The sequence below is a fragment of the Bos mutus genome, chromosome 1 (assembly GCF_027580195.1).
Source record: "Bos mutus isolate GX-2022 chromosome 1, NWIPB_WYAK_1.1, whole genome shotgun sequence".
Classification (NCBI taxonomy): Eukaryota; Metazoa; Chordata; class Mammalia; order Artiodactyla; family Bovidae; genus Bos; species Bos mutus.
In genome coordinates this window covers 131424545-131442399 of record NC_091617.1, presented here as the reverse complement: position 1 = coordinate 131442399, position 17855 = coordinate 131424545, and the positions used below count along the sequence as shown (strand labels likewise).

At 36.5% G+C, this 17855-nt stretch overlaps 1 protein-coding gene across 1 annotated transcript in view; it reads right to left on the bottom strand.

The window, feature by feature from the left end:
- Positions 1–17855, bottom strand: part of STAG1 (STAG1 cohesin complex component) — a 496550-nt gene that overhangs the window by 311754 nt on the left and 166941 nt on the right. The window contains exon 4 of the mRNA XM_070375938.1: positions 1266–1430. Within this exon, the coding sequence (XP_070232039.1) occupies positions 1266–1430 (165 nt within the window). The remainder of the gene's footprint in view (positions 1–1265; positions 1431–17855) is intronic.

Sequence of the window (17855 nt, the reverse complement as noted above, 5' to 3'; positions counted from 1 at the left end):
GATTTTGATTAATATCTCTATAGCCTGTTAACAATTTTTCTATTGCAGTTTGTATCTGCAATATAAACTATCAAGCTTAATGGCTAAAAATCACTTAATATATTTCAAAATTATACTTATATATTTTAATGTTGTCCACTGCTTTGGATCACTGGGAATTCAGTATTTCACCATTTAGCATCATCAATATTTAGCATCATCATACCACTCTAACACCCTCCCCTTCCCATACAATATTCCAAGATTCCTGAACAAATCAATCCGGTAACATACATTAAACCCCTTTAAGGAATTCAAAAAGAAATACATGTAAAAAATAAAAGGTGTATTAATGGAAAGTTGCCTGCTTTTGGTTCTAAAAGTAAATCTGTTTCATAAATTACCCACTGAAAATGAAGTATCAAAAATGAGCAAAGACAAAATAGATTAAACATACAATCATTAGTAATTTAAAAATGGAAATTAAAATAATGAATTACTGTCTTTACCTATATTGCCAAATAATTCTTAAATATAAAATCCAATTGCTAGCTAAACTTATGGTGAAAGATAAACTAGTACAAATTCTGGAGAATAAAATGGTATTTATTACTACATAGTTAAGAAATATTCTTAAAATAATTTTACCTCTAGTCCTTTAAAATGAAAAGAAGATGTAAGGAACTAAATACAAATGATTAATAAGTTTTAAAATATTCTAAAAATGTAAACACACACTAAAGGAATCATAATACTTATAGTTTATCCTTAAAATAAATTAGTCAGAAGCCAATAAAGATATGCTCTTCGAGACTATTTACTGACACTTATTGAGTGAATGAGGGCAGAAAAAACAGTGTAGGAAGTTATAAAACATCACACAAACACAAATAACCATAAAATGTTTACTGTGGTTATTTCTAATTCACTAACGCTTTTTTTTACACCCTTTCCTCTTTCAAATATTCTTCAATACACATATGTTACTTACATTAAGTCAAATTCTAAAAATACACATGACTGAAGCAATACAAATTCTCAGGCAGTTCCTACTATATTGCAAATTATTTTATTCAACATAATGCAATTTAAAATTTGTAACATTAACTTACTATTAAACAATATGCCTTTCCTGACACTTTTACAAAACAAGCAAAGAAAAATCCTTAATAAACTTGACTACACATCAACAATTGTATAAAAATGTCAGAATACACACTAACAGGTTTTACATGTTATTGACCCTATATTGCTTTATTAGTGAAATAGAAACACTTAAAATTTACCTGCATTGCACTTTTCCCCAGTTTCACCACTTCAAATAATGTGACAGGTTCCCCTTCACCATTCTGTTGAGGGTGCCCATTGGCTCTTCCACGGCCTGTTCCTCTAACTCCAGCTTCAATTCTACTCTTCTCTCCTGGTGATTTTCGCGGTTTCTTATTTGTAGACTGAATAAAAAAAGAGGAAAAGCAAAATTAAATGCAGGCATATTTGCCTTATGGAGAGTGATCTCAAATTATGTTTGAGCCTGTGAAAGACAAGTTAGCACTGTTATAGGTAAGAGACAATTTCAAAAGAAGCTTCACAATGTTTGTATTGATTTAAAAAAAAGTGCAAACAGCAAAGTACAAGTTAATTTATACAAGGTATGAAAAGAAAAAGATTTACTATTTTGTACAATAATGACAATGCTGTAACCCTGCCCCCAAACACAACCCCATCTTGACATTTTCTTATTACCAACCTCAAGACTAGACTTCCTCAGAAATCATGTTCAACAAATTGCTACTTGGACAAACTGCATGTTCAACTTCTCCTTCAACTTAAGTACTAAAATATTTCATATTCAGTCATGCAACAAATATATATTGACAATTTTTGGAACCATCCCAAGTACTAAAAATACAGCAAATATTCTGGCCTTAGAGTTGTTTTTCAGTCAGTTCAGTTCAGTCGCTCAGTCGTGTCCGACTTTGCTACCCCATGGACTGCAGCAAGACAGGTTTCCCTGTCGATCACCAACTCCCAGAGATTGCTCAAACACGTCCATTGAGTCAGAGATGCCATCTAAGCATCTCATCCTCTGTTGTGACCTTCTTCTCCCCCCTTCAATCTTTCCCAGCATCAGGGTCTTTTCCAGTGAGTCATTTCTTTGCATCAGATGGCCAAAGTATTAGAGTTTGAGCTTCAACATCAATCCTGCCAATGAATATTTGGCAGCACTGATTTCCTTTAGGATTCACTGGTTTGATATCCCTGCTGTCCAAGGGACTCTCAAGAGTCTTCTCCAACACCACAGTTCAAAAGCACCAATTCTTTAGCACCCAGCTTTCTTTATGGTCCAACTCGCAAATCCATACATGACTGCTGGAAAAACCATAGCTTTGACGAGACAGACCTTTGTTGGCAAAATAATGTCTCTGTTTTCTAATATGTTGTCTAGGTTTGTCAGAGCTTTCCTTCAAAGGAGCAAGCATCTTCTAATTTCATAGTGCAGTCGCCATTTGCAGTGATTTTGGAGACCAAAAAATAAAGTCTCTCACTATTTCCATTGTTTCCCCATGTATTTGCCATGAAGTGATGGGACCAGATGCCATGATCTTAGTTTACCGAATGTTGAGTTTTAAGCCAGCCTTTTCACTCTTCTTTCACTTTCATCAGAAGGCTCTTTAGTTCCTCTTTGCTTTCTGCCGTAAGAGTGGTATCAACTGCATATCTGAAATTACTAATATTTTTCTCGGAAAACTTGATTCCAGCTTGTGCTTCATCCAGCCCGGTATTTCACATGATGCACTCTGCATAGAAGTTAAGTAAGCAGGGTGACAACAGACAGCCCTGACGTACTCCTTTCCCAATTTAGAACCAGTCCATGATTTCATGTATGGTTCTAACTGTTGCTTCTTGACCTGCATATGGATTTCTCAGGAAGCAGGTAAGGTGGTCTGGTATTCCCATCTCTTTAAGAATTTTCCACAGTTTGCTGTGATGCACACAGTCACAGCTTTTGGAATAGTCAATAAAGCAGAAGTTTTTCTGGAATTCTCTTGCTTTTTCAATGATCCAATGTATGTTGCCATACATCTGCTTTTTCTAAATCCAGCTTGAACATCAGTACTGTTCATTTACTGTTGAACCCTAGCCTGGAGAATTTGGAGCATTACTTTGCTAGAGTGTAAGATGAGTGCAATTGTGCGACAGTCTGAACTTTTTTAGCATTACTTTTCCCTGGGATTGGGATGAAAATTGACACTTTCCATTCCTGTGGCCATTCTGAGTTTTCCAAATTTGCTGGCATATTGAGTGCAGCACTTTGATAGCATCATCTTTCAGGATTTGAAGTAGCTCCATTGGAATTCCATCACCTCCACTAGCTTTGTTCGTAGTGATGCTTCCTAAGGCCCACTTGGCTTCACACTCCAGGATATCTGGCTTGAGATGAGTGATCACATCATCATGGTTATCTAGTCATTAAGATCTTTTTGTATAGTTCTTCTGTGTATTCTTGCCACCAATTCTTAGCATATTCTGCTTCTATTAGGTCCATGCCATTTCTGTCCTTTATTGTGCCCATCTATGCAAGAAATGTTCCTCAGTATCTCTAATCTTCTTCAAGAGATCTCTAGTCTTTCCCATTCTGTTGTTTTCCTCTATTTCTCTGCATTCATCACTAAGGAAGGCTTTCTTATATCTCCTTGCTGTTTTTGGAACTCTGCATTCAGATGGCTGTATCTTCCCTTTTCTCCTTTGCCTTTCGCTTCTCTTCTTTTCTTAGCTATTTCTAAGGCCTCCTCAGACAACCATTTTGCTTTCCGGTATTCCTTTTTCTTGGGAATGGTTTTGATCAACACCTCCTGGACAATGTCACAAACCACAATCCATAGTTCTTCAGGCACTCTATCAGATCTAATCCCTTGAATTTATTTGTCTCTTCTACTGTATAATCTTAAGGGATTTGATTTAGGTCATACCTGAATGGCCTAGTGGTTTTCCCTATTTTCTTCAGTTTAAGTCTGAATTTGGCAATAAGGAGTTCATGATCTGAGCCACAGTCACCTCCTGGTCTTCTTTTTGCTGATTGTATAGAGCTTCTTCATCTTTGGCTGCAAAGAATATAATCAATCTGATTTTGGTATTGACCACCTAGTGATGTCCATGTGTAGATTCAGCTCGTCTTCTTGGAATAGGGTGGTTGCTATGACCAGTGCATTCTCTTGGCAAAACTCTGTTAGTCTTTGCCCTGATTCATTTTGTACTCCAAGGCCAAACTAGCCTATTACCCCAGGTATCTTTTGACTTTCTACTTTTGCATTCCAGTCTATGATGAAAAGGACATCTTTTTGGGTGTTAGTTCAAGAAGATCTTGTAGGACTTCATAGAACCATTCAACCTCAGCTTCTTCAGCATTACTGGTTGGGGTATAGACTTGAGTTACTGTGATACTGAATGGTTTGCCGTAGAAACCAACAAAGATCATTCTGTTGTTTTTGAGATTGCACCTAAGTACTGCATTTCAGACTCCTCTGTTGACTATGATGGCTATTCCATTTCTTCTAAGCAATTCATGCCCACAATAGTAGATATAATGGTCATCTGAATTCAATTTGCCCATTCTGGTCCATTTTAGTTCCCTGATTCCTAAAAGGTCAATGTTCACTCTTTCCATCTCCTATTTGATCACTTCCAATTTACCTTGATTCACGGACCTAACATTCCAGGTGCCTATGCAACACTGTTCTTTACAGCATCATACTTTACTTCCATTACCAGTCAGTCCAGGAAAAAACTGGGATTTTTTTCTGCTTTGGCTCTTTCTCTTCATTCTTTCTGGAGTATTTCTCCACTCTTTTCCAGTAGCATATTGGGCACCTATCAACCTAGGGAGTTCATCTTCCAGTGTCCTATCTTTTTGCCTTTTCACACTGTTCATAGGGTTCTCGAGGCAAGAATACTGAAGTGGTTTATCATTCAGTTCTCTAGTGGACCACATTTTGCCAGAACTCTCCACCATGACCCGTCCAACTTGGGTGGCCCTACAGGGCATGGCTCATAGTTTCATTGAGTTAGACAAGGCACATTCTTCAATTAACAACCCATCCCATGCCATGCCCCCAACTTACAAAGAAAAGTCAACACCGGCTATCACCTTATCTATGTCTCACCTTTAGAGTCAAGATAGAGTAGCTTGCAGTCACTATTCTTGTTATCATTCCTATAAATTTCACTAGTATATAAACTCATTAGAGTTACTGATCAAACTCACCAGTAAAATTAATGTTGCTAAATTTAATAGACATTTTTTTGCAACCCTCCCAGCAAGCCACATTATCCCTATGTGCTTCAGATATCTCTTCCCTCCCTATATTCCTTCCCTGTCAGTGTTACCTTGCTGCTGCTAAGTCGCTTCAGTCGTGTTGACTCTGTGCGACCCCACAGACGGCAGCCCACCAGGCTCCCCTGTCCCTGGGATTCTCCAGGCAAGAATACTGGAGTGGGTTGCCATTTCCTTCTTCAATGCATGAAGGTGAAAAGTGAAGGTGAAGTCGCTCAGTCCTGTCCGACTCTGAGCGACCCCATGGACTGCAGCCTACCAGGCTCCTCCATCCATGGGAATTTTCCAGGCAAGAATACTGGAGTGGTTTGCCATTTCCCTCTTCAATGCATGAAGGTGAAAAGTGAAGGTGAAGTCGCTCAGTCCTGTCCGACTCTGAGTGACCCCACGGACTGCAGCCTACCAGGCTCCTCCATCCATGGGATTTTCCAGGCAAGAGTACTGGAGTGGGGTGCCATCGCCCTCTCCGTGCAGTATTACCTTAGGTCTCTGCTAAGCATCTTCTCAATCTTTATACGCTTTCTTGAGTGGTTTAGTTCTCTCTCATACCAGCCTGTTTTGGTTATCAATTTACTGTTCTCCAAATGTACTCTATTTTGCCACACTTTGTGATGCTGGAACTGGATTCGGTAAACATTTTTCTAGTCGTCTGCTGCAATGGTAAGCTTTATAACTCAAATGACCTGGAGGAACACTATAAAGCACAGCATAGTGGCGCTTCTCTTCCTGCTCATAGGACACATTCCCATCATTCTCTATTCTTATATTCTTCAAAGTATCTCTCACTCCTCTTGATATTATAGTTAATAGCCTGACCTCTATTTGTGTGTGTGGATTAATACATAATAAATTTACTGCCTATTTTTAAATAAAGTATTTTTAGAACAGTGTTAGCTATACAAAATAAAGTCGTGAAGACAGTACAAGGAACCCCCACATATATCTTATCTAATTAGACCTATTATTAACACCTTATTATTTGTATGATATGTTACAATTAATGAACCACTATTGATACATTAACAAAAGTCCATATTTAATTCAGATTTTCCTAGTTTTTTTTTTTAATGATCTGTTCTAGAAGCCCACCCAAGGGCTCTTAGACATATTCACATCATGTCTCCCTAAGCTCCTCTTGGCTGCAACAGTTTTTATTCTTTCCTGGTTTATGGTGACCTTGAAAATTTTAAGGAATTTTGGACAAGTATTTTATGTTGTATAGGTATTTTATACAACGTTCCTCAACTGGGTCAACTGGGGTTTGTCTGATGTTTTTCTCACAACCAGACTGGAATTATGGGTTTGGAGAATAAGATATGAGAGATAAAGTGTCATTTTTGTCACCTCACAATCAAGGGTATAGTCTAACACATGACTTATCATTCTTAATGCTGACCTATTAATCAGTTGGCAGAGGTGATATTTGTCAGGTTTTCCACTAAAGTTACTTTTACTCTCCTCTCCATGCTTCACTGTTTGGAAGAAAGTCACTATGTGCATTCCACATTGAAGGGGTGAGGAGCTATGCTCCACCTCCTTGGAGGTCGAGCATTTATACACACAGTTTGATATTCTTTCATCATGGGAAATTTCTCTATTCTCTCTCATTCATTCAATCATTTATACTAATGTAGACCCATCAACATGTATTTTGGATTACAATTCAATATTATTTTATTTTGTTGTTCAACTTGTTTCAGCTTTGGCCATTGAGAGATCTTTCAGTTTTGTCTCCTATGTCCTTCTGACATATTATATATATTGTGTGATAAATACGCACATACTCCATTGTGTGTATTTTTTATTTAGTACTTGGTTACTTTCTGGCAGCACAACATTCTCCATGCTCATATTGTATATTCTGTTTTCCAGTTTTAGACTCGGGTAATAGTCCTGGTTCCTTTTATTAGAGAATTTTATTAGGAATGAAGATCTGGGCACTAGGTTTTGCTCCTTGATACTGAGTGCCCTTGCTTCTAGGCCCTTAAGTGGGCAAAACAATGAAATGTATGTTCCATGTATATACACATAACTACAAATATTTCTGTATGCAATGATCTGTTATCTATATTAAGTAAAGCAAATTTTTTTTGTAACTGGTATCTCCAACTCTAATCCATTAGCATATGGATGCTTCCTCCCCTTACTCATCTACAAACTCCCACTCCAACAGTGAGAAATCTGGCTCTCATCAGTGTACTTATATAGCAGTATTTTAAGCCCTAGTAGTATTTTAAGCCCTACCCCATGGGAAACAATTTTATGAACTAGATTGCAGTTCTTTTATGCATTGTGTACAGCAGTTTTCTTCGACTTTAGTCTTACAGACTCATTTCCAAAGTTACTAAAGTCAGCAACAGTGTTAGATGATATTGATTCACTCTACATTCCATCCTAGTATTCCCCTGACCTTACAAATGATTTTTTAAACATGTGAATTAATAAAATTCACTTTTTATGAAAAGTTTGATGATTTTTGACAAACACATAGTGTCATAAATGCACAATTATGGTATAACAGAAAAAAGTTTCACTACCTTAAAAAATGCCTGTGCTTCACATTTAACCCTCCCACTTTCCCTTGGCAAACTCCAAAAAATATTTTTTAATCACCACTACTGTTTTGTCTTTTACACAGTCATGTAATTATAGTCACACAGCATACACTTTCATACTGGTATTTTTCATCTTAACAAAACGAATTAAAGATTGATCCATGTCTTTTAGTAGGTGAATAGCTCATTTCTGTTTATCTGTAAACAATATTCCACTGTATGCATGTACCATGTTTTGTCATCCATCTACCTAACGGTGGACATCCTGCCCACCATTTTTGGCAGTTAGGAATAAAACTCCTATAAGAATTTACATGCAGAATTTTGTATAAACAAAACTTCCAAATCCATTGTGCAAACACCTAGGATTACCAGATCATATGGTAAAACTATGTTTAGCTTAGTACAAAACTTCCAGTCTTCCAAAGTGGCAACACCATTTCACATTCTAACAAGCAATGAGTTCCAGCTTCTGTTGCTTCACATTCGTGCCAGGAAATTGGTATTGCCAGGTTCTTAGATTTCAGCCACTCTAACACGGAGACAGTTAGTTGTCTTAATTCACGATCCTTGAATGATAAATGATTAAAGAATTTTCAACAAATGATAATTTCTCAAATTACATTTTTCTGTTTGAATTACTGGTGAAGGTTTATCTCCTGATTAGACTCTCCAACCTTGTACAATCTAACATCATAACCTCTATCCTCACAAAGCTATTGGGATGGTGCAAAAGTAAATGTGGTTTTGCACTGTTGAACTTTGCTGTTTGATATTGGAATATACTGTTAAATACATGTGATTATCATATACATCATTTAAATGTACATTTCTCACTTTTTTTCCTAATGACTTAACACTTGCTCTTTATTTTATATTTCTTCTAGAAAGCAAAATTTGAGCGTTTTTTTTTTTTTAATTTGAGTTCAAAATAGGTCATAAAGCATCAGTGACAACTCACAACATCAACAATGCATCTGGCCTAGGAACTGCTGGTGGTTCAAGAAGTTTTGCAAACTACACAACAGCCTTGAAGATGAGGAGTATAGTGGCCAACCATCAGAAACAGACAACAACTAATTGAGAGCAATCATCGAAGCCAATCCTCTTACAACTACACATGAAGTTGTCAAAGAACTGAATATAAACCATTCTACAGTCATTAGGCATTTGAAGCAAATTGGAAAGGTGGAAAGGCTTGGTAAATAGGTGCCTCATAAGCTGACTGAAGATCATAAAAAAGCGTCATTTTGACTCACAATAGCCACAAACCATTTCTCGATTGAATTGTGATGTGCAAGGAAAAGTATATTGTATGGAATAACTGATAACGACCAGTTCAGTGGCTGGACCGAGAAGAAGTTCCGAAACACTTTCCAAAGCTAAACTTGCACCCAAAAAGGTAACAATCACTGTTCGGTGATCTGCTGCCGGTCTGATCCACCACAGCTTTCTGAATCTTGGCAAAACCATTATATCTAAGAATTATGCTCAGCAAACCGATGAGATGCACTGAAAAGTGCAATGCCTGCAGTCAGCATTAGTAAACAGAATGAGCCAATTCTTCACAAAGATGCCCAAATGCGCATAACACAACTAAAGCTTCAAAAGTTGAATGAACTGGGCGACAAAGTTCTATTTTATCCCCCATATTTATCTGACCTCTCGCCAACCAATTACCACTTCAAGCATCTTCACAACTTTTTGCAGGGAAAATGCTTCCACGACCAGCAAGACACAGAAACTGTTTTCCAAGAATTCACTGAATCCCAAAGCACTGACTTTTATGCTAGAGGAATAAACAAATTTATTTCTCATTGGCAAAAATGTGGTGATTGCAATGGTTCCTATTTTGATTAATAAAGATGTATTTGAGCCTAGTTATAATGATTTAAAATTCATGATGACATAATTACTTTTGTACAACTTAATATTTCAAAGGGTAATAATATAAACATTACCTTTTAGTATCTTGTGACTTTTCAGACTCCCTTGGTTACATATTTTTGATACAAAGGTTAGGACACCTGTAAACATAGTCTCATTCCTGGACAAGAAATCATGGTGCTCTCATATGAAAGAAATGGGTGATGCTCTGTATCAAACTTACTTGACTGGTCCAGTTTCCAGTGGTGCCATCTTAAGAACTGAGCCATACTGACCAGTGTGAAATAATATCTCATCTGTGGCTTTAATTTGCATTTCTCTAACAATTAGCAATGAGTATCTTTCCATGTGCCTATTGACCATCTATATATCTTCTTTGGATATATACTCTTTGGTCTTCTGCCTCCCCTCCTTTTTTGACTGAGCTGTTTGTTTCCACAATATTGAGTTGAATGAGCTGTCTGTATATTCTGGTTATTAATCCCTTGTCAGTCATATCATTTAAAAATATTTTCTCCCATTCCGAGGTTGTCTTTTCTTTTGTTGATGGTTTCCTTTGTGCAAAACCTGTGCAAAAGCTTTTAAGTTTAATGAAGCCCCATTTCTTTATCTTTTCTTTTATTTCTTTTGCCATGGGAAACTACTTGAAGAAAATATTGCTACCATTTGTGTCAGAGAGAATGTCTAGCCTATTTTCTCTTCCAGGAGATAATATAGTGTCATTTCTTTAGATCATTAAAGCATTTTTTAGTTTATTAATGTACATAGTACACAGGAATGTTCCAATTTCATTGCTTAAAATACAGCTGTCCAGTTTTCCCAACACAACTTATTGAAGAGGGTGTGTCTTTTCTTTTTCCCATTGTATATTCCTGCCTCCTTTGTCATAGATTACTTGCCCGTGAACACATGGGTCTATTTCTGGGCTCTCTATTCTGTTCCATTGATCTATATGCCTGTTTTTCATGCCAATATCACACTGTTTCAGTTACTATACCTTTGTAGCATAGTCTGAAGTCTGGAAGGGTTACCCCTCCAGCTTTGTTCTGTTCCCTCAGTATTGCTTTGGCAATTCTGGGTTCCATATAAATTTCAGGGCCATTTGGTCTAGTTCTATGAAAATGTTATGGGCATTTTCATATAGATTGCATTAAATCTGTGGACTCCTTTGGGCACTATCGACATTTGAACTATTAATTCTTCCAATTTAGGAGCATGGGATATCTTTCAATTTCTTTAAATCATTTTCAGTTTCCTTTATCAATGTATTATCATTGTCAGCATATAGGCCTTTCAACTTGGTTAAGTTTATTCTTAGGTAATTTTTGACACAACTTTAAATGAGATTTTTCTTTAGCTTTCTCTTTCTGATATTTCATTTTACTATAAAGAAATGTAACAGAACACCTCACACTGGTCAGAATAGCTATTATCAACAAGTCTAGAAATAAATGTTGAAGAGGGTCTAGAGAAAAGGGAACCGTCCTACACTGTTGATGCTTATATAAACTGATACAGTCACATGGTACAGTATGGAGGTTCCTTAAAAACAAACAAACAAACAAAAAAACTGAAAATGAAGCTACCATATTATCCAGCAATTCCACTCTTGGGTATAAATCAGGAAAAAAATGAGAACTCCAACTCAAAAAGATACATCCATCCCAATGTTCACAGCAGCACTAAATACAAAAGTCAAGACATGGAAACAACCCAAGTGTCCCTCAACAGTCAACTGGCTTAAAAAGATGTGGCACATATATAATGTAGTATAACTCAGGCACAACAAAAAATATTACCATTTGCAGCAACACAGATGTACCTAGAGAATATTATATTTAATAAAGTAAGACAGAGAAAAACAAATATTATATCACTCATATGTGGAATCTAAAAAAAAAAAAATGTATCTGTATACAAAATAGAAACATACTCACAGATGTAGAAAACAAACATGGTTACCAAAGGGGAAAGGATAAATTAGGAATATGGAATTAATAGATACAAACAACTAAAACAGATAAGCAACAAGAAATGTGCTTACTGTAAGCACAAAGAAATATACTCAGTATCTTATAATAACCTATAATGATCTATAACCTATAATGGAAAATAATCTGAATTATATAACCTGAATCACTTTGTTGCATACCTGAAACTAACAATATTACAGATTAATTATGCTTCGATTTAAATAAGTTAATAGAAAAAAAAAAAAAAAAAACTGAGTCTTTCCCTTAATTCGGAGGTTACTAATGCCTTAAAAACCCAGCCAGTAACTCAGTTCCCTGGAGGTAGATTCCTGTCCATTATCAGTTTGTCTCAGGGACTGAAATCCTATCCTTGAATCCCAGGCCATTGGGGGGGCCCTCATAACAGGCTACCAGGCAATACAGGTGCTAGCTCTAGACCAGATGTACCTTATGATCCTAGAGTTACAGTTTCCCTGGTAGAAGATGATCAGCTTACTCCATTTATCCCAGCTATTACCTGTCTAGTAAATCTTTCTTCCACTAATGGAAAGTGAACCTCTTTCCAAATACGTGCCTCAACCAAGTATGCATGCCTAGCTTCTCATGTCTTATCTCACAGAGGCTCATTTATTCTACCTCTAAGAATTTATGCTTAATAGCCCAAGTGACACTAAGCGGTAATATTATCAAATATGCATTACGTGAATTTAATCACGAGCAAAGAGACATGCTCAAATTGATTCAATCTACAGAATGTATCAGACAATTTCTTTCACTCATTCAACACAACTTTTCTTTCTATATTCACTGTCCAGTTACTATGTGCCAAAAATATTAAACAGTTGATCCTTCTATATAGTAGCACACTATCTCTCAAAAAACTCACAGTGTTTAAAATGTATTTTTCAACATCCTAATACAATTCTGTCATTTGGTGGTGGACGAGGGACACTGAAGCTTCAAATCCCATAAACCACAGTGCAAGTGAGACATCTATAGTACACAGGGTTCAGGTATTCACAGCTATAGGTAATTCAAGGGACACTGTGGGGAAAAAAGACACGAACAAATACCTGGGGGGCGGGGAGGGGAGTGGGCGGACGACTTTCTAAAACAAACCCTGACTCAATGTATAAAGTAATGAATTTTCTGGAAAACAGACTCAGGAATTCAAAAACCTATATACATCGTTCACTTTGTGAAAATGATGCAATTTAACGTCAGAGTGTACGCTTGCCTGGAGAATCCCATGGACGGAGGAGCCTGGTAGGCTGCAGTCCATGGGGTCAATAAGAGAAGGACACAACTGAGTGACGTCACTTTCATTTTTCACTTTCATGCACTGGAGAAGGAAATGGCAACCCACGCTAGTGTTCTTGTCTGGAGAATACCAGGGATGGGGGAGCCTGGTGGGCTGCCATCTATGGGGTCACACAGAGTTGGACACGATTGAAGCACCTCAGCAGCAGCAGCAGCAGCAGACCAATCTTTAGAACAAATGCTTTACTACAACTCTATACTACTTAATTTAAATGTATATCTACACTTCTAGTAAACTATTTTAAGTTGGCATAGTTGGACAAGAAGATTTTCCAAACCTACTCTATCCCACAAGTTCTCTACAGGATAAATTGCAGTCTATATGTACAATAACTTGTCTACAAACTTTAAGAAACAGAGAGAGAAACTGAGCCTAACCTAAACTTACTCATGAGGTATGAATATAAAGTAATCCTCATCCTTTCACAAATAATGAATATTAAATATGTGGGGTAGCTTAAAGTAAAATCTTCAGAAACTAACAACTGAAACAGAAACACAAATAACTACAATAAACTATAGAATATTTTAAAAAAAGACTTTTCATGGAAACTTGCTTTAAGATAAGTACTGGAAGGGTTCTATGAAAGGAAAAATAATTTTCACTGACTGATAATCAGGGAAAACGTCACACTAGAGATAAGTATAAAATTGAGACTTGATCAATTAAATACAATTAATAAAATTAGTTAGATTACTATGAACAGAATTTAGGAAACAAAGATTTCAAAAAGAAAATAAACACCATGAGCTAAGGTTCAGTTCAGTTCAGTGGCTAAGTCGTGTCTGATTCTTTGCAACCCCATGAACCACACAGCACACCAGGCCTCCCTGTCCATCACCAACTCCCGGAGTCGACCCAAACTCATGTCCACTGAGTCGGTGATGCCATCCAACTATCTCATCCTCTGTCGTCCGCTTCTCCTCATGCCCTCAATCTTTCCCAGTATCAGGGTCTTTTCAAATGAGTCAGCTCTTCACATCAGGTGGCCAAAGTACTGGAGTTTCAACTTCAACATCAGTCCTTCCAATGAACACTCAGGAATAAGTAAAAACACACAAGCCATATACAGAAGGACAAAAGAGATGTATTTGACTGAATAAAAGGTTATGAGTTTACAAACACAATAAAATAAGTTAGAAGAACATGCCCCAAATAAAAAGATGCTTCTTAATATTTGAACAAGTTAAAATAAAAAAGGGTCAACCTGGCAGTGATTTAAAAAATAGGATGGAAAAGGGAAAAGTTTAAAAACAGGAAGGTAACTACAAAGTCCTTTAAAGTGAGGCCTAAAGAAAGGAACATTGGAAATGTAAAAAAAGGGACAGATTGTATAAGACATTATGAAACAAAAATTCATGAGACTTGGAATCTCATTAGATATAGGATGGAGGGGAAGGGATTTGGGATGAGGAAATTAAATGGTGACTGCTGTTTTAATTCTAGATTCCTGGAAAAATTATGGTATCTTTTAGCATAATTAAGGAAGCCAGAACTAAATGTTAGTCTATAGAAGAAATGTTCAATGAAAAAATTTTCAAAATAAAATAAGAAAGCTGATTTGACAAAGAGGAAATAGATACAAATCCAACTGATAATTACATTTCCAAAACTGATCATAAAAGTATGTAGGCTTAAGCTGCAAAAACTATTTTAAAAAGATACTTCAGTTGCTTAGAAAATTAAAAATAGAAAAAGTGGTATGGAAAAGGACCAATAGGCAATTCAGAAAAGAAATACAAATGACCACTATTGCAGAACATATTGACAAAATGTTACAGTACTTAAAAAAAATCAGAAAAGATTTAACAATCAGTATACTCAAAAGTAATATAAGTAATGCCATATATTTTGTTGTGTGAAAAGTAAGGCGGTAACATACATTAAAACCTTCAAAATATATAGCATATCTTTTGAGTAATAAATTCTAATTTTAAGAATCTAGACTAAAAAGTATCTATGGCTCTAGAACAAAATTTATTCCTGAGATATAACCTTATGTCTGCATGGTTTAAATTAGTAAGCAAATTTTAACATTTATGTTCAAGAATAGGGAATCAATTAGATAATTACAGGCAGAATACTATGAAGTGATTAAATTTATAAAATATATATCATAAAATTCATAACATAAACAATAGTACCAAGGAATTTAGAATATCTAATTTTCAAAAATATATTCACTTGTTAACCTTTACTTCTGATACTCATTGTTAATGTTTTGTTGTATATGCTACACTAAATTTTCTATGTACATGAATATATGGGCAGAAAAGTAAAAATTGTATCTCTTTTTTTACTTTTCCTACTTACCCTACACAAATATGAAAGTTAAATAATGTTCAGAATATAAGTACTGGTTCTCACTTAAATAGAATGGAGAACAAAAAACATAATAAAACATTAAACCAGAGAGTAAAGACAAGTGACGTTACAGTTATGCTGATTTACATGACAGCTAAAAGAAACATGAAATCCTGGACTGGATCATGAACCAAGGGGAAAAAAACTTTTTTCTTTTATTTAGGGCATTATTAGAATATCAGACAAAATCTGAATGAAATTTATGCACATAAGGTCAGTATTATACAAATATTGTTTTCCTTATTTTTCAAACATGTACTGTGGTTGTGAAGAATATATGTGATTTTAAGAAAATGTATACTAAATAAAGTACTAGGAGTTAAGTGGCATCATGTCAACAAAGTACTCTCAAAGAGTTAAAAAATAATAATTTGTATATAATAGATTTGTATATATAAATGTATACTTACATTTATGCATTTGTCTGTATATATATAGAGAGAAAATATGATAAAGCAAATATTGTAACATGTTAACATTTGGACAATATGCATGAAGAATCTGCACAGGAATTCTTTGTAGAATTCTTGGAATTCATCTGTGACTGAAATTATCTCAAAATTTAAAAAATTTTAAACACTAAGGAAAAAAGAGTGATGATTTAACAAAATTAAACACCATTCATTAACTCAATAAACAGTCACTGAAGTCAAACAGTAGTATAGAGCAGTAAACAAACCAGATAAAAATCCCTCACTTCAAGCAGCTTACCTTCTAACAGACACTGACATTGACATTTAAGTCGCTCATTCGTGTCCGTCTCTTTGCGACCCCATGGACTGTAGCCTACCAGGCTCCTCCATCCATGGAATTTTCCAGGCAAGAGTACTGGAGTGGGTTGCTATTTCCTTCCCCAGGAGCTCTTCCCAACCCAGGGATCAAACCCGGGTCTCCTGCATTGTAGGCTTACCGTCTGAGCCACCAGGAAGTCAGACAATGAATAAACACCTAAAGGACATACTATGTGAGATAACAATAAGTACTACAGAGAAAGGGGAGAACACACAAACACACATACGATGAGGACAAAAAGGGGAGAAAACACACACACACACACACACACACACACACACACACACACGATGAAGACAAAAAGTCCCTTGCAGTAGGAGGGAAGATACACAATTCCAGATACGATCATTAAGGGAGTCCCCACTGAAAAGATGACACAGGACTCTGAGTCAAGGAGCACACATGATAGGTTTCAACAAAAGCACATGATGGTGGCTTAACTCAGCATTACAGTAAAAAATGATTGATGCAATTTGCAAATCAATTAGACAACATATGTTGATAGTTTAGATATAGTCTGGGAAAGAAAGATTCAATGGCTACATGGTTTACAGCTGAGCAACTAGAAGAACAAAGCTACCATGAAAGGGCTGAGCAGGGGATAGGAAGCGTGAAAGTTTGGCTTTTTTAAATATCTTGGGACCATTAAATACCTAAATGATGATTCTCAGTGGATACTAGATGTGGTCTGGAATCCAGAGTAAAGTTCAAGCTGGAGACATAAATCTGGGTAACATGAGCTTACAGATGGTGAGGAGAGAGAAAACGATGTCCATTAATTCCTAATAAAATCACAAGGGTAGAAGAAACATGATACTATATAGTGTTTGTTTGGAGATCAATAATTATTTGAATTGTTGTTGTTCAGTTACTCAGTCTTGTCCAATACTTTGCAACCCCATGGACTGCAGTACACCAGGCCTCCCTGTCACTCACCATCTCCCAAAGTTTACCCAAGTTCATGTTCATTGCATCGGTGACACCATCCAGCCTATTCTTCTGACAACGACTTCTTCTTCTGCCCTCAATATTTCCCAGCATCAAGAATTTTTCCAGGGAGTCAGCTGTTCACATCAGGTGAACAAACACTGAAACTTCAGCTTCAGTCCTTTCAAAGAATATTCAGCCTTGATTTCCCTTAAGATTGACTGGTTTAATCTCCTTCCAGTCCAAGAGACTCTCAAGAGTCTTCTCCAGCACCACAGTTTGAAGGCATCAATTCTTTGGTGTTCTGCGTTCTTTATGTCCCGCTCTCACAACCATATGTGACCGGTGGGAAGACAATAGCCTTGAATATACAGACTTTTGTCAGCAGACTAATGTTTCTGCTTTTGAACACACTGTCTCAGTTCAGTTCAGTCACTCAGTCATGTCCAACTCTTGGCAACCCCATGAACTGCAGCACGCCAGGCCTCCAAGTCCCTCACCAACTCCCGGAGTTCACTCAAACTCATGTCCATCGAGTCAGTGATGCCATCTAGCCATCTCATCCTCTGTCATCCCCTTCTCCTCTTGCCCCCAATCCCTCCCAGCATCAGAGTCTTTTCCAATGAGTCAACTCTACCCATGAGGTGGCCAAAGTACTGGAGTTTCAGCTTCAGCATCATTCCTTTCAAAGAACACCCAGGACTGATCTCCTTTAGAATAGACTG